The sequence below is a fragment of the Corapipo altera genome, unplaced genomic scaffold, assembly GCF_003945725.1.
Source record: "Corapipo altera isolate COAL_440 unplaced genomic scaffold, ASM394572v1 1, whole genome shotgun sequence".
NCBI classification, from domain to species: domain Eukaryota; kingdom Metazoa; phylum Chordata; class Aves; order Passeriformes; family Pipridae; genus Corapipo; species Corapipo altera.
The window spans coordinates 8,708,719-8,733,002 of record NW_020884873.1 but is presented as its reverse complement, the minus strand read 5'-3'; the positions used below and the strand labels follow the sequence as shown (position 1 = coordinate 8,733,002).

General features: G+C 36.9%; 1 protein-coding gene across 1 annotated transcript; it reads left to right on the top strand.

Moving 5' to 3' along the window:
• Positions 1-1,353: 1,353 nt before the first annotated feature.
• Positions 1,354-19,089, top strand: MTPN (myotrophin). Its single transcript, XM_027668695.1, has 5 exons — positions 1,354-1,391; positions 1,778-1,853; positions 6,840-6,971; positions 8,101-8,184; positions 15,836-19,089. Exons 1-5 carry the CDS (start codon positions 1,354-1,356, stop codon positions 15,920-15,922), a joined length of 417 nt encoding a protein of 138 aa, XP_027524496.1. The 3' UTR covers positions 15,923-19,089.
• Positions 19,090-24,284: the final 5,195 nt, after the last annotated feature.

Below are 24,284 nucleotides of genomic sequence, written 5' to 3'. Positions count from 1 at the left end.
TTCAAAATATCCATAGGACTTAAGTTTGTCTTTATAGAAAGAGAATTTTCATTCTTCCTCTTTCCTACTCAGACAAAAACAATAAAATTGTTGATTTATTTAAAATGTCAGAATTATCTAAAACCATGTAAGAATGGCCATCCTGGCCATGCAAAGAGATGGAAGCAACACAACAGACTGAGTTATTTTTTTCCCAGAATAATGAAGACAGAAATTACACAGTAGTGTAGCTCCTGTAAGATGCTTTCCTGTGCTCTAGGGACATCTGACTGCATGGAATCTGATTTCCTTCATTCAACCTGAAATGAAAGGAATACATGAAATGGGGAGAAGTTATTTTTGCATGGCAGGATAAGTACAGATGGGGCTGTGGGGTTGATTCTAAATCTGAAAGAGCGTTTTAATGCCACCAGTATTACAGACACTGCTCTACTAATACAGTTAACCTATGCAATAGGATTTAATGAGGCCACAATTTTCAATTTCTCTTCCTATGGTAGAACTGCAGTGTAAATCCCAGCTACTAATTTTTGCTGTGTTAAGATGCCAAGTTGTGGAACAGATGAAGGAACAGATTCGTCTGGGAAGAAGAAAATGATCGAATTAATTCTCAGACTGGATTCATTGTTCAGCCACTAGTTCTGGTGCAGGGGTGGGAAGGATCAAACTGTGACTGGGAGTAGTGAAGCTGTAGCTGCCACACAGGAGAAGATCAGTGCTAGACTGATGGGTGAGCTGTGACATGAGTAGCATGGCAGTAATGTTCTGGAGCAACACTCCTGACTGACAAACCACAGTGCCCACATGAAGAGCTGGCTCAGGTTTGCCTTCAGTGGGTGTGCCACTGCATAACAGGCCTGTGACTGAAGCACAGGGAGTGTTGAGTTTAGCTCATTTGGCTTTAAGTGTTGATGCTTTTGAAACTGGCAGGAACCGGGAAAAGAGGGAGTTAGCAGATAAAGCTAAGCCAAAGAAGGAATGGAAGAGTCTTGTGTAATAAAGGCTACAGAAAGCTGGGGGTGTTCAAGGACAGTGTCAGTTTGGTGTGGCTAAATAATCTGCCTGGAAAATAATGAGCTTTAGAACTTGTACTTTATGACTAAACTTGTTCGTTCAACATTTTCAATGAGCTGATGTCATAATGTGCATTAGGGACAAAGTCAGTGAACTCTGATTCATTCCTTTAAGTAGAGCTGCAAAAGAATAAGGAATTAAATTTGGCAGAACTTATTCAGGGCAGCTGTTAAGGTGCAGGTCCTTCCAGATGACTCTGGGACATCCAGCAGGTGTGACAGGAGGGCAGCTTGGCTTTCAGGGAACGTGTCTTTGAGCTCAGATAGAAAGAGGGGGAGCATGAAAAGTGGCATCGGGGGTGGATACCCAAGAAGAATGTAGGTGCACTTCCAGGGTTTGCAGGGGTGGAACTAAAAAAGTCAAAGCCTTGACTAGAGCTAAACTGGAAAAGGACATGAGATATAACCAGGGGTTTTGTGTAGGTATATTGGCAAGAAAAGGTAAAGCAAGGAAAATGTGTGAGATTGAGATAGAGGGTAATGGAAGAATTAAGTTCAAGAGTAACTAATTTTGACAGTACTCACTTAAGAAATTAGTTAGAACAGATCTTTTTATGGATTAAATTGCTCCATTACAGAAAGTGGGTGAAAGTTGCATTCGGAGGATGCTATAATGAATCCTACTATTAGTTATTTTAAAAGCAGATAAAGTTCTTAAAAGTATTTGGAAGTGAGCTTCATGTTTTTATTTTCCTTTCCTTCAGTGAGAAGTTGATAGCCAGCTTTCGACTGATGGTGATACTTAAAGTCCTTCTAATTGAATATTCTTCTGTTATCCATGTATGTGACTTTTTGAAATAGGGCATAAAAATCTTCTTTCACGCTCTCTTGTTTAGTAATTGGAGGTTCACAGAGGCTTTTCTTTACCCTTAATCAGATTTTAATGGAGGGGATTAAAGCAGATACCTGTGAGCTGCTGTTTCTGATGTTTCATGTGTTGAACAGCTTTTTAATGTTATTGCATAGCTGGTGTCCGAGGTCTTTGATCTGCAGTGAAAAACATTACTGATGTGGTTTATGCCAGACTTTGCCTTAAATATCTGACTAAGTAAACTCAGTGTATTCTGGAAGGTCGTTAAAGATGTGATCATGGCTTTCCTTTTGCATAGGGAAAACTTTCTGAGGCTTTGCAATAATATCTGTACAATTGTTACTGAATTTGTAGCTCTGCTCTAGAAAGTGAAAATAAGTAATCTTTTTTCAGGAGAAGCGTGACCTTTGACTGAAGGTATATTTTATTTTGAAGTTGATATGATTCCTTAATTATATCTCCTTCAGGTGACTCTTGTAACTATTAACCTTGTTGCTGCTCTGTTAGACTCTAGGAGTTGACTGAAGTCCCATAAAACTTCCCTGGAGAATCATTCTGTCATTTTTTGTCTAGTGTGCAAGATTTTGTTCCTGGAGGCGTAAAGGAAAAATTGTGCTCCTTTTTGACAGTTCATGTGGATTCTGACCATATGCCTGTGCAGAGTCTGGTCTTTTTTTAAAGTAAACCTTTAGCAGCTATTTAATATGGTCTTAGTTTCAGTCTACCAGTATATTGGTTACTTTGCCATCTCAAAGTCCAGTATTGAGAATCATCACCTGTGATAAGATTGCTGATGCCCAATTTAATAACATTCAGTATGATGTGTTTTGCCAATAGTTGTTAAAAAGCAGTAATTTCAGAAAACTTGCATGAGGATAACTCTTTAAGTCTTTACTTCCTGTGCTGTTTCCTGCTGCAACATATTACAGGGCTTGTGAGACCACTTTGCCTCATTCTGTTGACATAATTAACCACACCTTCACCAGAGCTGCCCTATTTATGAGAGGGGTTTAAATCTTTATCTGATGCTTAGACTTTCTTTCAGCATATGAGGATGTGAATCAGCATTCGGAGCTCAGTGCTAAAACTCCAACAATATAATTTCTTCACTAAGGTGAATCCTTAAATTCTCTAGTGGGTAATCAACCATGTATAGCTGTCACCATATAGAGAAGACCTGTTCCCTGTATAAAATATCTGTTATGGCTGGCTGGTCTGTCAAAGCTGCCCACATAAGTCAACATCTTCCCCTCTCTTAGCTGAACAGAAAACTTCTCGTGGAATAGTGAGCAAATCCAACTTGGAGTTCTCATCCAGTGAAGGCAAAAATCATCACCCACAGGACTGTACACTCGAAGCTTAAGGGAAAACAGCAGCTTGTTCAGATAACCTTTGACAACCTTATCTGGGGTATTAGCTGTGTTTCACATCTCTGTCTAGCCAAGTAAAAGGGTTATTGTTGCACCTGTGGTAACCAGTGTACTACCAGTTTGGATCACAAGGGTTCAAGCAGTTCTCTGACTTTGCCATTTCACAGCTGATTTTATGTGCAACGTTTGTCTTGGAGACTTTACATAAGCACATAAATGGCAGCTGGTATAGATAAGTATTGAAACCTAAAATACAATTTAGTTAAATATATAAAGTCAGTATTTTCACATATAAGGGCACTTTGTCTTTGCAGAAGTGGAACTATTCTGATGAGTTTTATAACAGTTGGTCTTTAATCTGAATAACTTGTGTGTAGGGGTAAGGTTTAGGGTTTTTTTAAATTGACCTATAGAATCACTGCTGAAACTGCTTAGTCTTCCAACGTGAAACACCCTCTGAAAAATAATTAACTTGTTTCCATGGATACTGATAGAGCTCTTGACCAAATATTTTGATCATGCACCCCATCAGTAAAAAAAAATTAATTGAACATGCACTGCCAGTATCTACATATTTTTAAATATGGAGTCATAGAATGGTTTGACTTTAAAGATTGAGTTACAACCAGCCTGCCATGGACAGGGGCACCTTCCATTTCTGGGTTGCTCAAAACCCCATCCAACCTGGCCCTGAGCAGGGCAGTTGGAACTTAATGATTTTTAAGGCAGCTGTAACATGTACCTTTGTACTATGTAACATGCAGTTATAAAACATACCCAAAAAAGAGATGAGATAAAGATTAAATAAATACTATTTTTACACTTTTTTAATAGAGCAAAAAGATTTTCTTTTCACACCCTAGTGGATTGTCTTGCACACCTCTCTGGGTTTTCACACTCCACTTTGGAGACCACTGCTTTTGTTGTGGAGAGATGCCCTAGGCAATATAAATGGGAGATCTAAAGGACAGAGAGAAGTTACCTATGAAGAGTCCTGCAAATTTTCCAATGTACATGTGTTAGAGACTGTGTTTGAAACAGGTGTTTTTGCTGGGGTTTGATCCCTGCATATTAAATAGATTGGTTTATCTTCCCTTCCTACTTTTATATGTCTTGGACTGGCAGTAGGAAAGGCCAAATAAAACTTTAGAACGTTTAGTGGTCTGTCTTACAGTGGCTTCTCACACCCATAAAACAACTGGATATTTCCTTGGTTTACTGCAGAATCTGGGAGTTCTTGCTTTGAATGCTTCTGTGTTCTCAGTCCTAGTATTCAAATCCATGTAATCTGTGTTTGGGACATGCTTGTTTGCAGACTTTTTGCTAAGTACTCTCCTATAAACAAGCTTTCATCATCTTTTAGAGAACTAGGTGTTTGGGTGCTGGTTTTTCCTTCTGAAAGCTCATTGTCCAGCAGGAATTTATTCCCCAGCCAGCTTAGGCGAGAACAGTGGGATCTGTGTTTCATTCTTTAAAAAGAAAGAAAAAATCCTATAATGCAAGCCAGCGAGCCAAATAATATTTATAAGCTTAAGGAAGTGGGAGCTTTGCTGGACTGTCCTAATCTTAAGATGTGATGCTTCTAACTTTCCTTTTGAATGTGAACTTTGTGGCTTTACTGTGTGCAGTCCCAGGACTTAGCTTGCTTGTCCTTCTTCCTGGCCCCTTTACTTACCATGGCTTGGCATATGTCAGACTTCACAGGAGTTTTTAGGGCCTGTTTTGGTTTAGTGATTGTGTGGCTTTCATATGGCTGGCTCCTTAAACTTATGCACCCAGTCCTTAATGTATCTGCAAACATGATGGCTTATTTAAATGCCAGCTATTTTAAAATTCACGGGAAGGGTCAAGGTGCAAATAAGAATATGGGTAGAGCTTAACTTTCTGCATGAGTCTGTGATGCTTCCTCATATGCGTTTCAGACTAATGTGGCTATTTGTGTGCTTTTAGTGTACTTTGATCTGGATGACTTTTTTAATTGAAACACAATTGTTAACATATCCCCACTAATGTTCTGTACTGAAATTCAGCAAAAGAGAAGTTATATCACAATGTTATCTGCGACAACTTTACTGGTAAAAAAAGAATTAGACCTTGAAGTCTCATCGGAGTATTATGTTACGAGCTGTTGTACAGTGTTGATAGTCCACATAGCTTAAGTTGTTGTAGGCTTTGTTTAGAAGTACGGTTTGTTGCTGTTCTGAAAATCATAGATAAAGCTTCCTTTTTCCTGATGTACAACATGCTTCAGAAACCAGAGCTGAATATGTTTCAGGGTCAGTAACAGCAGTTGCAGAGATTTTTTTTCATTGTGCTACTTTGAAGCCAGAATTTCCAGTAGTGTGAGAACCAGGGCCTGACCTCTGAGACCCCAGAATGTTTGCAGTGTTTCTGTTACATAAACACCTGTTAAACAACTGTTTTGTTGCTTTTACTTGCAGCAGGGTATATTATGAGAATATCCTGCTGAGAAGAGAGGAGAATTCTGAGGTCATCTTATTTAACTATTAGTGTAAAACTCTCATAATATAGAACATCAAAAGCAGAGTAAGATTTCCTTCTGACAGTTGTCTCTTCCATTCTTAAAAGGAAAGTGGTGTTTGGAAGATTTATGTCAGTCCCTCTATATTGTGCACTTCTTAGAAATTTGGGGCAGGACTGAGGGAAGTGCAGGAGGTCTATAGAGAAGTCATGAATTGGTACTGCACTTGAAATTCTTTTGGTCCCTTTTCTGTGGAGATGCAGGGCTCAAGGTATGATGCTAAATTTAGCCATTTCCTAAAATACTAAGATTGCTTGCACCTACGTACAAGAAGCCACTTACCACATAGCTTTCTCGTAGTTGGTTTCCAGTAACTTCTTGTCATTACTGAAGGCCAGCAAATCAGTTTATCCTCAGTTGCACAACCCAAGGTGAAGAAACAAAGCTGATTAGGCACTCAGTAAATTAAATTTTGTTTACGCCTTAAGAGATGTCTCAATCCACTAGTTTGAGTGGCATTAGAATACAACTTCCTGTGTCCTGATTTGGTTTACTGTCTTCAGAGTTGTTTGTATCACGTAGAATTGGCAAGTACCACTTATAAAACAGGGTGGACAGTTTCAAAATTGAGTTTTAAATCGTGGATGGCCTGTACTCACTTGCTAGTAGTTGTGATGCTGACTTAACTTCTATGCAGCTTTCTCAATATGCAAAACTTCAAATTCATTGAGGCAGATAAAGTAACTTGACCAGGTCACTGGGATCTCTGTTGTGGGGAGGGAGAAATGAAATGAACCAATGTGAGCATTGTTTACAAACTCAAATGATTTTCATATTGATTTCTTTTTTGGTTTTTTTCCATCATGAGTTTCGTAGTGCACGTGGGTACTCACTACACTTGAGATGCAGTATGGAAGGAGGGGTCAAGGTGGTCTTACAGTCTTAAATGCATGGGTGAGGAAAAGGAAATTGAGCCACTTAATTTTCATTGTTCTTGGGCAATGACCGAAATACTTTGATGGAACATTCTTCAGCATAACTGAAGGTGTTGGATTTCTTTCAAGCTCTTCATGGCGTGTTAGTTCTAAAATTTTGCTTATTAGATTATTTTTACATTGAAGGGTGAAGATGTCAACCGGACACTTGAAGGTGGGAGGAAGCCTCTTCACTATGCAGCAGACTGTGGACAGCTTGAGATTCTGGAATTTCTGCTATTGAAAGGAGCTGACATTAATGTATGTACATCAGTTTGCAAACAGGTGTTAGGATCTTCCCACACACACTCATATAAGGAATTGGTATAAGTGCCTAGATGGTTACTGAAAAATGTAATCAAACTAAACAATTTGATGCATTTAAAAATATTTGAGAGGTGGTCTCCTAGAGGTTAGAAGCTTAAAATTTTGTTTATTAAATGTTTTAATTCTTTTGGGACACACTAGAAAAAGTTGTGTGTAGCTATAAAAAGTTTAAATTTAATTTCACCACAATTAGAAAAATAAATACAGTAATCCCATCAATAAAACATTTGCATTTGTTGAAAGGGGTTTCAGAAGACATCCTTGGCCAAGCCAGGGTCAACTGTTTAAATTAGTGTGCTTTCTTTCTGCTTTGGAGACCTTCTTTCTTTTACAAACTTAGTCATTTTGCTGTAACTTGACATGAATGGGGTTTTGTTGTGAAAAGACTTGACTAAGCTATATCGACACTTCAAAATAGTGAATTTCTCCCTAAAGTTAAGTTCCTGAATACTTTAACCATACATTTCAAATACTGTGCCTTAGAATGCTTGTCTACAAGTTAACATATTAATCTTAACATTTTAGCTTTAGTTCATAACAGAAAGGCTTGATTTTTTTTTTCTTTTTTCCCTTGATGTCTTGAGAGATTATCTTCACCTTGGGAGTTCTTCATTGGAGAAGAGTTAAAAATAACATTTCTGTTCTTCCATTTCTTATTCTTTTCAGGACTATAGTTTAGAGAGAAGACAACCAAAACAATATTTCAGCCAGAACTGTTTTCTGAAGTGAGACTGGTTCTGAAATCAGAGAATTAGGAGTAGTGTTTTTAAATTGGGCAAAATTTGTCAGCTGAAACCTCACAATTTCCATCATTGGCCTAAAATAATAGACAAGCTCTGAGATGCCTAGAAGTCTTATGGAAGAATTATGTTGCTATTACCTGTTTTTTAAATGATGACTTTTCTCAAAAAAGAAAGAAAAAATTCTAAGGGTATGCATTTCTGGATAATATTCTTAAGTTTTTACTTCTTTCTACTGTTGATGAAAGAAAATAAAAAAGTGAAGTGAAACCTTATAATGCTGTGTGAAATTGTCCTTCAGATAACTCTGTCTCAATTTACAGGCTCCAGACAAACATAATATCACACCACTCCTATCAGCAGTCTATGAGGGCCACGTTTCCTGTGTGAAATTGCTTCTGTCAAAGGTAAGATACAAATATTTAGAATAAGTTACCCATTAGCAAAGCGTAATACTCTGATTCTTTTCAATAATATTGTGATGCTCTGGATTATTTGTTCAGAGCATCAAACCAATGCTGTTTGTGTTCCTAAACCAAAGAGGCTACTCTGATTATGGTGAGAGAGAGTTGAAGGAAAAAGTTCCAGGACTTTTGTGGTGTAGCAAAAGTAAGAGTGACCACTAAGAGTATTCTGAGCTCTAACTAGAGAGTGTAACAGCAAAGCAGTCAAAAAAAGAAAATGCATTCCTTCAGCAGACAGGGAGGAGTGGGATTTAGCTTTGGCAGCTGTTTAAGTGTTTCATGTGATGGAATCTCTACTGTGAAGTTGCTTGGAGGTGTGGTTTCCCTCTGCTTTTGCCAGATGACTGAAAACCCATCTGTGTTGGCAGAGGGAGGGGAAGTAAAAGTAGTAAGCCAAGATTGCTCTGTCATGGAGCTTCTGAATTTTGTCCTTGGGAGAATAAGCTTAATCTGTCTCAGTTTTCATATTATTTCATAATATTGATTCGCATTACAAAGGTGATCAATTTTAGAAACCAGTAGTTAATTCAAGCAATGTTTTGTCCCCATTCATATGTGCTCCTTCTTCTTACACCTCACTTTGAAAAGAGAAAGTTAACAGTGCATTTTCATTACGTAAACCCGCTGAAATAGTTTGGCCAAAGGATATCATGCTGTGTGATATTTTCATATGCCACTTCCAGGGTAAAGTTTTCCTTAACTGCCTTAATACTGCATGAATTTCACTTTTCTTAACTTCCTTGATCTTGTCTGATGTTAGTTATGCCTTTCTGTGAAGAAACGCTGTGACCGTTAATTTAAGATTCGAATGGTGCATCCAACTTATTTAAATTTATTGTGAGGACTGATCCTTCATTTAGGATCATTAAAAAAAAAAGTATCCTTTATCTCATGTTGATTATTTCCATTTGTTTTGAAGGATTCTTCATTCTAGAAGAGTTGTTCAAATAATAAATAAGATGCCTCAAAACTTGAGTTCACGCACAAATTGTTTGGCAGCTACAAAGGGTTGTGCATTCATTGTAGTCTCTGTCAGTGAGGGCGCTGAGGTCCATCCTGAACCAACTGTTTTTCACACAGCATGTGAGAAAGTATAGATCTCTTTACCTGGTACAGTTTGAAAGGCATGGTTAAGTTCAGCAGTCCTAAAGATGAGGCAGTCTTACAAAGATGTGTAGAATGTTGAAAGAAAGTAACTTGAACTAGTTGAGATTTTAAAAACGTTACTGCAGTTGGATAGTTTGGCAAAGCTGGTATTATTTTCAGATAATAGAGTTAAATGTTGTATCACAAGTGATTGCTTCCATTCACATGGGCTAGCTGATGAAATATTATAAACTAGAACTTTGCTCATCAGCTGAGTCTGTTTGAGGCAGGGCTTATATGTAGAGGCTGTTCTGTCTCTTAATGCAGTTATCTTAAGACCCTTGTGTGAACATTTGTTTAAACAGTTTGTTTGTGACCTGGTCATATGTTCTTTGACGGCAGACACCTGGGAGATCAGGTAGTTCAACCCTTACTGAAACACCTGAAAATTATTGACTGCTTAATGTTCTCCACTTTTGGAGTGAGGTGTATTTTATCATTGCTGCAAATGCAGGGCAAATATTGAATGTCTTGTGTTAGTGTATGTAAGTAGTGGAACTAAATTGTAAATGATGGAGCAATATTTTTAAGATTTTTTTTCTTCTTCAAAGCTGTTCTTTGTTACTTTTGTAAACATTTCTACTTACTGCTAAGAGGCTGCATTGTTACACATACCTACTTCCAGCTGTCTTCAGTTACCCTGTTAGTTGATCTCTTACATACATGGCCTGTGTCATACAATATCTTAAGCCATTGGACTAGAATTCAACTATCTCATTAACTCATTTTTAAAAAGGAAGCACAAATAATGAATATTTGTACTTTCACAAGTTTTGAGAACGGGCGAACAATGATGCTTATCTCCTTAGTCTGTTTGCATACCACAAATATCAAAAAGTTAGCAGCTTGATCAAGTTAAAATTGTGTAAGAAATTGTTCTTCTAAGATTAGATTTAATATAAATAATCCCATGTTGAAAACAGTCGTTAATTTGGAAATTGAATCGTTTTAAGCTAACATTCTCCGTTGCCTTCTGTAGTGTATGAATCATGGGGACACTTGTAAATCTTTGATGTGAGACTCTTGAGCTATTGAAGGGAGGAGGAGTGTTTCAAAAAATGTTTCAAACATTGATCAGACGTAAAATTCAAAAAATATTCTTTAATGAAAGTACCAAATATGAAAAAGGACAGTCAAGGTGACATCTAGGATTTTTGTAAATATTCTGTTACTGTAGGAGATTCGTCATCTGATGAAAGTAAACTGTTTACACTTTCATATAGTGTGACCACAGAGCATTCTTTAAGCAATCATAGAATCAGTAAGGTTGGAAAAGAAAAAACCTCTAAGATTATTGGGTTCAGCCATTAACCCAGCACCACCACTGCGTTCACCACTAAACAACGTACTCAGGTGCCATATCCACATGTTTTTTGAATACTTTAGGGATTGGTGATTCCACCTCTTCCCTGGGCATCCTATTCCAATGCTTGACAGCTCTTTCCATGAAGAAACTTTTCCTGATCTCTAATCTAAACCTTCCCTAGTGCAGCTTGAGTCCTTTTCCTCTCATCCTGTCACTTGTTACCTGGGAGAAGATACTGATACCCACCTCACTACAACCGCCTTGCAGGTAGTTGTAGAGAGCAATAAGGTCTCCCCTGAGCCTCCTTTCATTCAGATTAAACACCCCCAGCTCCCTCAGCTACTCCTCATCAGACTTGTGCTCCAGACTCTTCACCAGTGTGTCCCTTCTCCTGTGGTGAAGGACCCAAAACTGAACACAGGATTTGAGGTGCAGCCTCACCAGTACCAAGGACAAGGGGATAATCACTGCCCTGGTCCTGCTGGCCACACTATTTCTGATAACAGGCCAGGATGCCACTGGCCTGCTCCTGAGATCCCATTTAGTTTCACTTTGTGTTGCACTCTCTTAAATCTGTTGTAGATACTGGTGGTCCTGCAGTTGCACTAAACACACTTCTGAGGCTCATATTAGAATGTTTGCACTCATAAGAGTATGACCTGAAAAGTACTGCAGGACTCACATTGTTGTTTAGCAGTTCAGTCTCTATAGCAGTTTTTAATGTACATGCCACATGAGTAACAGAATTTGCTGTAGATGATATTAATAGCTGAAGCCATTACACCAGCTGTAAAAACTGCTGTCCCTTAAAAAGCAGGAATTTTTTAAATGAATTTCAACTAACTTTCAATGAGACTTTCCTAAGCTAAAGCACAATTTGTTACTTTGCTCCTCAGAAAGGACTATTTTGAGGTTTTTAGCTAATGCTTATAACACATGGAGTGAATGCTATGATGACACACTGTCTAAAATACAGATGTAGCCTAGATAGAGTCATGGGAATTCTTAGTATATCTTTCACCATAATGAACATGTGTGAAATATTATACTGTAGACATTCCACAGAGCGGAAGTTTGGGACTGATACCTAAAACTTCTCTGTCAACACCTGAGCTTCAGTTGAAAAATGTTCCTTTGCTCTGATTTACTGTCATACATGAAAGTAATTTAACTTTTAGTTCAAAGGTAGGGCTACTTGTCTTACTACTACATTACAGTAGATAAACCTTTTTATTAATCTTTAAATATTTTTTTTAGGAATTTTAAGCATATTAAAATGTTCTTTGTAATTTTAAAGAATAGAGTTGTTTCAAGCATACTGTGACTTCAAAGTGAAACAGAAATGTTATATCATATGTTCATGTTTCTCAATTCAGCATTTTCAGTACTATTAATAATGTTAAATTATTATTATAATAATTATAATATTATTGGAAGGTTTTTTACTTTTAGTGAGGAAAAGAATTTTTAGTTGCTTTTGACAGAGTTGGAACTGAATTGTTTTTATTTTACTCATGCTAAGTGCCAGCCTTCTACAAAGCAAAATAAAAATAAAGTAGTGAGTACAAAGAACTAGAGTGAAGTAATATCAGTCACTGTATTTTGATTTGCTTTTAGCTTTTTCAGGGACATTGGATTTAAGAGATACCTATTTGAAAAGGAGATAGATAGATAGATAAAAATTCAAGTTGCTCAATGTTTTTCTTTAAGAATCTGATGTTTGATTTGTAATGTAAGAAGTTATGGGTTTTTTAGTGTAGAAGAAACCAATATGTTAAAATAGACAATGGCTTTGAAAGCTTCTAATGGAAGCTTGTAATTTTTTCACCTTTCAAAATAGTTGTGCTTTTTGTAAGATATCTAAGGCAATTTGATCTCTGCTTGCTACTAAAAATGTGTTATAAGAAATATCCTGTTGAGTTGAGCAATTTAGCACCTTTTTTTCTCCTCTGACAGTGGTAGAAAGAATGCCATTTGGGAAGAGTTGTGAGTATGACCACTTCTGCTCGCTCATTCCCCTCATTCCTGGTTGTTGTATTGGGGATTTTAGAGGTGCACACATCTATCACTTATTAAGAAGTGTTTCTAGATTTGTTATCCATGAATTTATCTATATGCTTTTTGAACAAGAAGACATCAACCTCCATTGTGTCATCTGGCAACTCCTTCTAGAAGTTTACTGCTTGCTCTGTAAACCAGTCTTCTCCCAGCTTCATTAAGTGCCCCTAATGCTGGTTTCAGGAGGTTTGGTGACAGCTCTGCGTTGCCTTTATCAGCTGCTGTAGTGGTTTTGTGTTTGTTGGTTTGGGTTTTTTTCTGGAACTACAATTGCAGCCCAGTAGCTCTTGTGCCGCCTTTGGAGCGTGTTTAGCATTTGTGCTTGGCCTGGTGGCTTAAGAGGGCAAACATTTTTTCCTATTACCCTACCAAAGAAAGAGGGTTTATATTTATTTGTATATGTGTATTTTAAGAATAGAACATAACACAAATAAAAAACGTTAATAACTTTTTACTTTGAGGAAGTAGAGAATACTGTGGAATCATTGTACTTTTATGAGGTTTTTATTAAACTTGCTTCCAGGCAGTGTTGTACTTCTGAAAATTAAATTCCTCTTGACCTGAACTTTATTATTTCCTTCTCTTTCTATTGAATTTAGGCAGGAATCTTTCTGTCTAGCTAATGGGCCATTCTCTTCATTTATTAACACTGAGTGTAATAAACGATGTCCTCCTTAGATAGTCATGACCCTCTTATCCTACATTCAGTAAAGCTGTTTTAGAAACTCAGGTCTTGCATGTCTGTAACTTTCCAGAAGTACAAAGGTGCACAAGGGAGGAAAGCAGTCCTGTATTGAAATTAAAGCTCTCTTTAAAGTTACTTCAGTTAACAGTTTTATCTTTTGTACCCTAAATGCTGATACATTAGTGGAGAGTTTTATAAATTAAAGTTCTTTAAACTCTGGCAGGTCAGTTACTGCATAGTTCCACTTTTCTTCAAGTCGAAGTTCCTTCAGGTTTTCTGAGCTTAACATCAAAGCACAGCTTTGAAGCCCTCTTGATTTCCACAAGGATTCTAATCTGACTGCTATCTAAAGCAGCAGGATTAATCAACACCTGCCAAAGAAGGCATTACTACTCTCATGGTTGGCTTTCTTCTCCCTGGACAACTAAGATAAGTGTTGAATACCTGTTAAATCTCTCAGGGTTTTTTTTCAGGGAAAAATAAATGTTTCATAAGCAATGGCTTTCAGTGGTTTCAGCCTAAGTGTGTGTGTGTGCAATGACTAACGTCACTATTTGGGAATAGGCTGATTCAGCTCCTGTTCACACCCCACAGGACAGTGATGTTGTAGCATGTTGGGAGTTGTTTGGGTCAAGGATGTTACATAGTGGTAGGAGAGATAAATATTCAATTGCTCCTGTCACCGCAGTGAATCCATTGCATATATACAAAATCTGTGTCTGTATTCCACTACCTGAAAGGTACTAGGAGAAATAAGCTGCATGGAAGATGTTGCTACATTTATGAATATCCCTCTCTGATCTTTTTTTTTTTTTTTTTAACTAGAGTTCTTGAGACATTTCTGGTTTTCCCAAGCTTTTTCCCTGATGGCAGTTACCCCACTGGTAACTGGCACCAAATAAAGCAGTCTGCTCAAGCTCATATCTTGCACTGAGTGTCTCTAGGGGATACAAGGAAGATGAACAACTCCAACAGGATCAGTTTGGCCAGTGGACCACAAGATGGGCAATGCTGCCTTAAAAGCCACTGCAAAACCACCTTTTTAGAATGACAGGTTCAATACTTGCAAGTAAAGGCAATAGAAGTTTCAGAGAGGGAAATATCCTATACTGTGCAAAGTAGTATTGGCAGCAAATCATAATAGTATCAGGTCCAGCTTATTAGACTGTTAGGAACAGTTACAGTGGAAAGTTTAGTGAACTGAAAGTTGTCTTGGGAACAGACATGATATTATGTATGGAGGTTTAGTGGGGTTTTGTGTGCATAACCAGTAAAGAAGCTCTGGAAATTCTACATCCATTATGTTCTTAAACTATAGAGTGTCCTTAAAAGTAACTAACAGTCTGTGCTCTTTCTTCCTTGTAGTCTGAGAAGGGATTTGTACTTATTCTATGGAGAATTTATGCATAAACTGAAGACAACCCTGTGCTGTACACACTTTTGACAAAGTGCGTTTGTACCCACAATGTTTTTCCTGTCATTGAGCAAATACACACATTTTAAAGCAAGATTTGGATGTTGTCTTTGAGAAGAATTGTTTTGAAATTGTTTTGAATTCCTCTAGTCTCTAGTAACTTTTGTCCCTTTATTTAATTACCCTGTTTACAATTTAGTCTGTGTTTTCCCTTCTGTGAATATGCCTGCACAGTGCTCAAAGCAGACATGACTAGTTAATCACTCTGGTTCTCTTCTTTTGTTCTCATCCCATAATTCTGGCACTGTGCTGGTGCTTACTATTGTGCAATTTATCTACCTGGTGCATACTCCCAAAACCTCCCTGCTCTGTTTTGTTGCCTTTTAGGTGTGTACATAACTCATTCAGAACAAACTTGAGCAGTTTAGGACTTGGAATGATTTTTGTGGTGCTGTTTTTCCGATTTAGCAATAGGGACTTTTTTCAAAGTGGAAGAGAAGCACAATCTTAGATGAGTGTAGTCTTTTATCATATAGAAAGAATATAGTATGATTTGTTAGTAAGTAAGCTCTTCTAGATATTATCTATCTAATTTAGCATGTGAGAGCTTGTTGCACCATAGATTTCATAGAAGTGTGTAACACTGATTTTCTGCATTTGTAAGAGTAGTTGCTGGAAGCAAAATTATTCTATTTCTGCCCAAGCTTAACTGATAATACTTTGGACTTGCAACTTGCTGTGTAACAAAAGTTATGTGACTTTTTTCCTGATTCTAAATGATAAAGTTGGAAACTTAGACTAGCTGTTTGATGAATACTTTTGTACGTAAGTCTTGTCTGTTTGTTCTCTGAATGAAAACAATACACTGCTCTAAAAAGCTGTATCTAATCAATATAATTATGCAAGGTAGGTAACTGTTTTGACACACTTCATACTGATACAGCCTGGCTCTCTGAATTGACAGCCCTTCTCCATGTCTTTACAGGGTGCTGATAAGACTGTGAAAGGCCCAGATGGACTAACTGCCTTTGAAGCCACTGACAACCAGGCAATCAAGACTCTGCTTCAGTGACGGATGGACTGATATCTTAAATGTCTCTCCTGTGGCCTCACACTGCTGCCTGTCTGTCACTCTTTGCATCTTCCAGCTTCTTCAGCTAAATACTTTGGGGGGAGGGAAATTCTTTATGAATCAGTCTAGTTAGGGGCTTGTATCGAAGATAATCTGGTTGGAAAGGGTTGAAAACTATTATGAACAGTGTCCCTCCAGGACTTCTTTTCAGTGTACAATCCCTTCCCATTTCTAGTGAAAATGGAAGAAGGAAGACAGACCATGCTCTTATAAGCCTCCTAGGTTAGAACTAAGATTTCTTAGATGGATGGAAGTACTTCCTTTAGATGGAAGTACTGTGCTATGTACCTGAAACTAATTGTGAAGGAGACAATAGTCCCATGCTCTTAAGTGTCTGCCATAATCTGAAGTCTAGTAATGTAGGTGGCTGGGTTGCTTTTCTCCCTTCTCTCTCAGTGGGTAGCTTTATTCTTCTGCCTAAAGCTTACATTTCAGTTTTGAGGACTTTTGATACTAGTTATTTGAGCTGTTCTTTATATTGACTAATTGGATGTCACACTAATGTTTTTCTGACTCTTGAGTAAACCAGGAAAGACCAGTTGAGGCATGGTGATGTTACACTCCATAATATCTGCCAAGGTACTTTTGGATGCTTGATTTTGAAGTTTTTCTGTCCAATATTTGTTCTAGTCCAGGACAGGCATTTTAAGTAACTGCTTTGAGACACTTCAAAATTTCACTGTAATTATTTCCAAAAGGATTGCAAGATAGAATTTCTTTACTCACCATGTCAACATAAAATTTCTGGACACATGTGAAAGCTTATAGGCTGTTTGGTACGCAAGGATAATCAAGTCAAATGTGGAAAATGAACAATAATTATATAGACATTCATATCAGATGAATATTGTTGCTGAAATTTTCTGGAAAACACGTAAGCTTTCCAAGTTCAGATGTAGAAAAAAGGAAGATGTATAACTAGAAGTCTTAACTTGCTCTAACTACTGTAGAAAAAAACCTTTTAATTGTGCATATCTTCAAATCAGTGTTTCAATGTTGAATTAAGGAACCTCTTAAATTTCATTAAGGCATGAGGCTTGTTCTGAAAGATCCCAGTGCAAACAGACCACATTAACCATTGACTTTTAGATAAGATTTACTATGCCAGTAAGTGTGACAGTACTATGACAGGCTTGATAATTGCTGGGAAGATGTTTAATGACATTGTAGGGATTGTCATCACATCTTACGGTCCTCAGCCATGTCTGAGCTTCTGGCTTTCATCCTGAAAATTTTCACTAGACTGCAGTTTCACCCAAAACTGAGTAACAGATTCTATAACAAAAAATTGTATACCACAAACTATACATCTTCCTATTTTTTGGAATACCCGTTTCAAACTTCGGGGTAACGAACACAGTACAGAAAACAAATGTATATAATGTCTCATGCTGAATTCTTAAACAAATGTAGCCGATATTATTTTGATATTACTGTTGAAATTGAGAGGGTATGTAGAAGTAGACTGGTGACTACCACTTATATTTAATGGAGACTTAGTTTTACTTGAATCATGTTGCATATTATGATTGAATGTGTCAGCTATGAAAAGCATTGCATTTAGACTGTAAAATGAGAGCAGAAACTGATTTACATCTACACATACCATAAGAAAAGCAATGGAGAAAACAATCAACTCTGGCCATAAACTGTACAGTGCAATTACTCTTTATTTCTTGGAGTTGGGTGGCAAGGAAGAGCAGAAGGGTTGGAAATCAGTGATAAATCAATTGGTGAGCTGCTGTTAAAAGAACGAGAATATTTGGTGAACAATGCTTTTAATAACTATTTATAAGAGAACTCTTAAATCTTATCTCTGATCAGTGCTGGATTGTCATGTCATTGTAATAGTGTGAACACAGACTATAGGTTTAACTCTTTATTCAGCTATGAAAGTAACAATCTTTGGCATCAATTTGCCTCCATATTACGCTATTAAATACTTAGCTATTAAAATACTAGTCTAGAAAACTGCGATCTGTTTTTATGTGGAGAACTTGATTATTCAAGTTTTTTATGTTGATTAGTGTCAAGTTGTCTGGCCATAGTGGTTTTGGTTTTTCGTTGGGTTATTTTTCCTCTGTATTCTTTCCTGCCCTTCCCTTCAACTCTCGTTTAAATGAGCAAAGAAACATCATCTTTGTACTAACTCTTCTGGTGATTCACTGAGGCAATTTTGCCTCCCTTTTTCTACAATTATGGGAACACCTTATTTTTTCTTACTTCACCCTAGGGGGGGAAAAAAAAGCAAACAGACTTCAGTGAGACAAGTGTTAATTTGGCTGTAATATATACCCAAGCTGCCTTTCAAGATAGTGAAAAGATGGCATTTAATGCTTGGCTTATAAAGAAGAAATACTTTTTTGCTTTTTGCACTACATAACAGGTGATTAATCATTTTGCCCAGGATTTAAAAAAAAAAATAAAAGCTTATGCTTTTGTAATTGTCTGGAGACTGGGCTTGTTTGTTTGTTCCTTTCTTGTCAGCTATTTTGTGGAAAAAATAATGGGTGGCTTCCTCTATCTTTGAGTAGGTCCTAACTAGATGAAAATACCAAACTGTAAATTATTTTTCATTCTATAAACAGAACTTAAATAACTTTATCAGACTGGAATTGCATATGCTTGGAAATCCACTCTGTTCTTAAATCTTTTCCTTTGAAATTTGTGCTGAATAAGTTGTGACCTTAAGTATATTTTGGATTTTGTACCCTCCGCTCCTTTTTTGTAATGGGGAGCAAATGAGAAAAGGAGTACAATAGTTCAATGGAACTGAACATAACCTTGATTATTTGTAGAAGAGGCTGGTAAGAATTGAGTGTCCTAGGTCAAGCAATTGCAGTGTTGCATGCAAAATTTCAAAATGAACTTGTCTTAACTATATTTTGTAAATGGATAAACAATCATCTTTCTACGCAGTGACAGAAGAAAAATTAGTGCTCTGTGCATTTTGATATTTGACTTTCTCTTTTCACCATTGTTAACTGGTTTGACACAGTTGGGTTCATCATTATCATGGTTCATAGACATCAGAATGCTAAATGATACTGTATTTTTAAGTTTGTGTTGCAAGAATGAATGGAATAAACTTGAATTGTGCGATATGAGACTGTAGAGTTTTATTTCCCTTCCTGCTCCTCTGTTTTATTGGCCTTGGGCTACAACTTTTTATTTGCCTGGAACGTATCCAAATTCTGGCTCACATGTGCAGTGATTCAACAGTTTGGGTGCTTATAAGACTAAAATGTGGAATGGAAGCTGCTTTGAAAACTAAATATATAATGTTGTTACATCCGTTTAAAAAAGATTTTGATTATTTGCTGTGGTCTTGTCTGCATTTCCTGTTTAAGTGGTAATGCATAATGTTGAGGATCTTCTATTCATGTTAAATTCTAAGAGATAGTCTGTAGATAGTGGAATGTTTCTCCCATTACCTGTGAAGACTAAAGCAATTTGTTGTCTCCTTCATCAAAGAAAGTGAAACAGTTGTTTACCGTAAACACAGCTGAGGTATAAATAAAATTGTATAGAAATGTTTATCCATTATTCTTGTGGCATCTCTATGGTGACTTTGTCAGAACTTCCTTTTATAACTTTGTTTCTCAGTAGAGATTTAGATCCAATTGTTTGAAGTGTTTGATATGATTTATTTTAAAAATATACAGTTATAAAGGAGAAGTACAGGAAGATATGTCAAAGTAAAAAAAACTATAAATATAAAAAAATATTTCAAAATAATTTTTTCTGTTTTTCTGTGCTAAACTTTGAAAACAAGAACTTCTAATGCTGTATGTGTTGGAGAAAACAAATATGTGTTCACTATAAATACCAAAGCAGTTGAAATAGTGTAACAGTGGCAACTGATGTGTGTGCTTCAGTTCCTCTGTTCCTATTACTGTTTGTTTTTTTTTGTGTGGGTTTTGTTTCTGGTAGTTTTGTTTGGTTGGTTTTTTGCTTTGTTTTGGACTTGTTTGTTTGTTTTAAAGGACACTTTTTCTGTAGGAGGAAATATAAGGTTCAGAATGCAGGTTTCTGTCACTCACAGTTCTCAGTGACTGGTGATCAAATTCGTCTATGTCTATAAAGAATTTCTAATATTTGTCTATGGCTGATCTTTTGAAAGAAATTGGTTTCTGAGCTCCCTTCCAAAAGGATGCTGGCTCAAGGAAAGAATTTTTTCAATTGCATCACTTGATTGTTTCTCTGTTTGAAGAAAACTATATTCTCAGAGCTCTACTCAAAATATTTTTGTTTTACTCATAATCTGACATCTTGGAAGAGCTTTCAACTAACTTATGCCATAAACTTACCAGGAAGTGAATAAGCATTTTTTTCCTTGGAGCAGCACTCCTCTCTCCCCACCTTAGCAGTCAAAACAGTGTTTCTGATAATTTTAAACTAGGAAATGTTGCCTTTACATACCGTTGCTTGCTATTTTGATCTAATGTTAGTTTGGAGAGCCTTCTTTCTAACAGAAATATGGGAATCTGTTGAGTCTTTGCTCTTCAAATGGCATTTGGAAAGCACTTGAGTGCACATCTCCATTCTCCTATGTCCCAAATGTCTCTGGTTTTGGTACACTGCAGGTTGCTACAGAATACAGGATTCTTTTCTACTTTTCAGTCACTTCTTATTTACTACATGATTTTGCAACATTTCAAAATTAAAAATAGAGGCTTTCATGCACTGATGTTCATCTTGTGGCCATTGAAGTTAAGAGGCAGGACAGTGTGCCAAAACCACCACAGAGTGCATGTCTCAATCCATCTATCAAACTTGCAATTCATTAAAGGAAAATTTCTTTCAGTTGTCTCAACCTGAGCATAAATTTGAAGGATCCAAAACTCAGTCTCAAAAGTAGTTTCTTGACCTACACTAAATTCAGGTTTGGTGCATATATTAAATAATTTACCTTTGAAATATTTCTTTTTATTTGTTTCTTATTATTTTCCTCTAAATGAAAGGAATTCCTCATTACATTTGGAAAAACATTGAGTTTGTTCAACTAAAGCTTTTGTTTCAAAGTATAATAAACAAGATTATTTTGGATCAATGTTTTAACTATTTTGCCTCAAAAGTATCTGGAGGTGGGAAGTCTTGAAAACTCTCTAACTTGATGGAAGTGAAGTTGTATTTCCTCTTTGTTTTTTGAAGACACTGTTAATCAAAAATTGTAGCGTTGAATCTAAAGAGTGATAGCACATTGTGACAAAGAAGTCCAACCACCTTGTTTTGTCTCTTATATTTACTTCAATGGAAAACCAACAGATCTGTTCCAGATTGACATAAAACATCTTTTTCTTTGTTTTTTTGCCAGCTTCTCTCTGCCACCAAACCAGATCAGTATTTGAATGTCCCTATGGAATGATTCAATTGGCTTGAATCACTCACATCGGTGGGTGATGATATCCCTGGGAGAGCTGCATGATGCCTTAGACCACTGTAGCATCTTTTATTTGAGCTTTGTGCTAAGGTCCACAGTAGAACAAGGCAGATGTAGTGGTTTAATTAGGACTAATCTAAAGACAGATGATGGATGGGCTTGTTATTACCTAGCTCAGTTTTTGTAATGCAGAAGACTGTTGTTAAAGCTTGTTAAACAGTAATTTGTCATCATACTGGAGAGCTATGACCTTTATAACACAATAGTGTTCTAGAAAGAGCCAATAAATCCTGATGTTAAGTTCCAGAAGTCTTTCCCTAAGGTTGTTCTTGCTACATGCATCTATATATTTTCGTGGGCTTTGTCTTGCATGTGCTTTAGGAAGCTTCCTCAAGCAACATTACTGTTGAGGGTTTTTTTCATTGCTCTTTTGCATAAAGTGAGGCGGCAATTTTGCCTTTTGCAAGAGAAGTTTATCTTTTACATTATTTTGAAATAAAAAAATACAAGCTCTGTTTGTGTGTTCTTATCTATTATACAACAACTTTTGTGCTGGAAGATACCTCACATCTTTTGACAAATTGTTATGAAAAGCTAGTCCTGCATCTTATATCTATATTTACATGTAGATAAATCCGGAACAGGTTTTGAGACATGGGGTGAGATACCATTAGAACTGGGGTCCAATGCAACAGCAGCAGATTTTTGTTCTGTGTCTATTCACAAACTTCTCTTATCCGTAGGAAAACTTCTTTCCTTCTCTTTTGTTCACTTAACCTGTGAGCTGGTGAGAGAATTAGCTGTCAGGTCTTGACACACCTTAAAGTGTGCTTTGCAATCAATGTCAGTATTCTCAGAAGCACAGAAGAGCTTGTTTAAAGAGAGAGATGAAACAGAGGGGGGAAGCACATACCAATTCCTAGTGTCAGGGGCTTAAAACATAAGAACATGACCCAAGCTTATAAATGAATGAAATTTCTAAAGATACCTATGAATTTAAATATTTACAAAGCCATATTAAACAGTAGCTTTTACGAGATGCAGCCTACAGCAATGAAGCTGCATAACTTGTATACTTAACAGGGAGGTGCTCCTAGGGCTGTGTTCTCACAATAAGCAGCTGAATATATATTGGCCATTCTTTCTTTTGGCTTTAAAAAAATATGAGAAAGTAACCAGCACTTAATTAGCAGATAGTTGCTTTGGGGAAAAAAAAGAATTCCCTTGTTCCCAATTTGCAAAGCTCGGAGGTTGAGACTTACAGAGATGCACAGAGATTGAAATGTTCTATAAATTAACATCAAAACCACCCTGAGTGGTTTCTAAAGATCACATTCTGTCAAAAGGATTGTTCCCACATGCCAGAGCTGACCTGTGACACGTGCTCCCATTCTATCTATCATCTTTACCTGCCCCTCCTGAATGCACAGCTTTCAAAAGCTTTGCTTTACCCTGTCACAGTTTCCCTTTTTAATAGCTACCTAGAAAGTAGGCAGAGAACTTGTTAGTAGATGTTACTAGAAAAAACTTGATCTAAGGCTGTCATCTATAACAAGAAAGGAAGAATTAAAATCACAAGAGGAAAGACAAGGGAGAAATTAAGTAAATGAAAGGGATTTTTTCCTTCTTATCTCCTTGCTACTACAGGCATATTCTTCACTTTAAATATTATAGTAGTTTGTGTGTTTTTTAAAATATTTGGATACTTTATGTCCTTACTGCTTTTCTTCACAGTGGATGCACAGTGAGTAGTTGTAGGGTTGGAATAACATAATTTACTTCTTTTTTTTTTCCCTGAAAGCTGTTAGGAGACAAAATGGTTGCAAAATCCAGTAATGTCAGTGGTGCCACAGAGATCCTTGGTGCTAACCTGAAGTATGGTGGATGTAACAGAAATAGTGCATATTGTTTGAGTTGTTGATGTCCTTTTGACTGCTTCTCTCATAATTTCTAGTCAAAGGTGTCCCTGCCCATGGTAGGGGAGTTGGCACTAGATGATCTTTAAAGTCCCTTCCAACCCAGGCCATTCTACAACTCTATGATAATGCTACAGGTTGGTAGGAAGCATGTAAGTAACTTCTATTTTGTTCCAACCTCTGCAACAAGATAATTATCTCAAACCTACAAGGTACTGAATTTAGCCTACTGAACTGTTGATGGTTAATCCATCATACTGCTGGCAGAAATAGAAGGCATCACGTGTTGTGGTCCTACTGCTTTTTACAGTGTAGCTGGCCTTGCGATTCCTAATTTTCACGTTAGTTGTTATACAGTGTAATTCAAAATATACCTGTGCAAATGCACCTGTTCAAGATTAGACATTTTCCTAGAAGGATGACTCAGAAACAGACATTTTTCATTAAAGATCGTGATTTAAAAGACCAACCATAATGCAGAAGAGTAAAACGACAGACACAGAAGCCCAAGAGGAGCTAGAGTTAGAATATTAAGGCAGGCAAGTGAAGGATAAAAAGATAGGATCCCATAGTGACTGAGTAGTTTTTCACAGACTTTTCTATTTCAGACTGATTTCTTCGCAATTTGCATTGGAGAAAAAAACCTTTTCAATAACTATTATAAGCCAAGTTCATAAACACCTAAGCTTCATACTAGGGGGTGGTGGGCAATGCTAGTTGAGGTAAGGCACAGAAAGGTGTATTACATTCAGTTTTTGTGTTCTACAAATCAGCCTGTTTCCCTGAGTCCTTGGTAATTTAATGGAGAAGATTTCTGTGTGCATTTGTGAGATACAATCCAATGAATGAAACTTGTTGGCTTTTCTTATTAATATTTTTACTTACAGTGTTTGGTAATACTTTTGTGCATTCATGCTGAACGTGTTGTTCGTTGCCTTCCTGCTCCAAAATGATTGATGAAACATATTCTCTGAATTTGTTTCTTTGTTGGTTTCTGGTGGTT

What these genes read in the sequence shown, in the direction of transcription:
- MTPN (XM_027668695.1), top strand. Translation starts at nt 1,354, where the DNA reads ATGAAAAGTGGCATCGGGGGTGGATACCCAAGAAGAAT. An exon ending in AATATTCTTCTGTTATCCAT is followed by an intron (nt 1,854 to 6,839) that starts GTATGTGACTTT and finishes TTTGCTTATTAG; the next exon opens with ATTATTTTTACATTGAAGGG. An exon ending in TGAAAGGAGCTGACATTAAT is followed by an intron (nt 6,972 to 8,100) that starts GTATGTACATCA and finishes CTCAATTTACAG; the next exon opens with GCTCCAGACAAACATAATAT.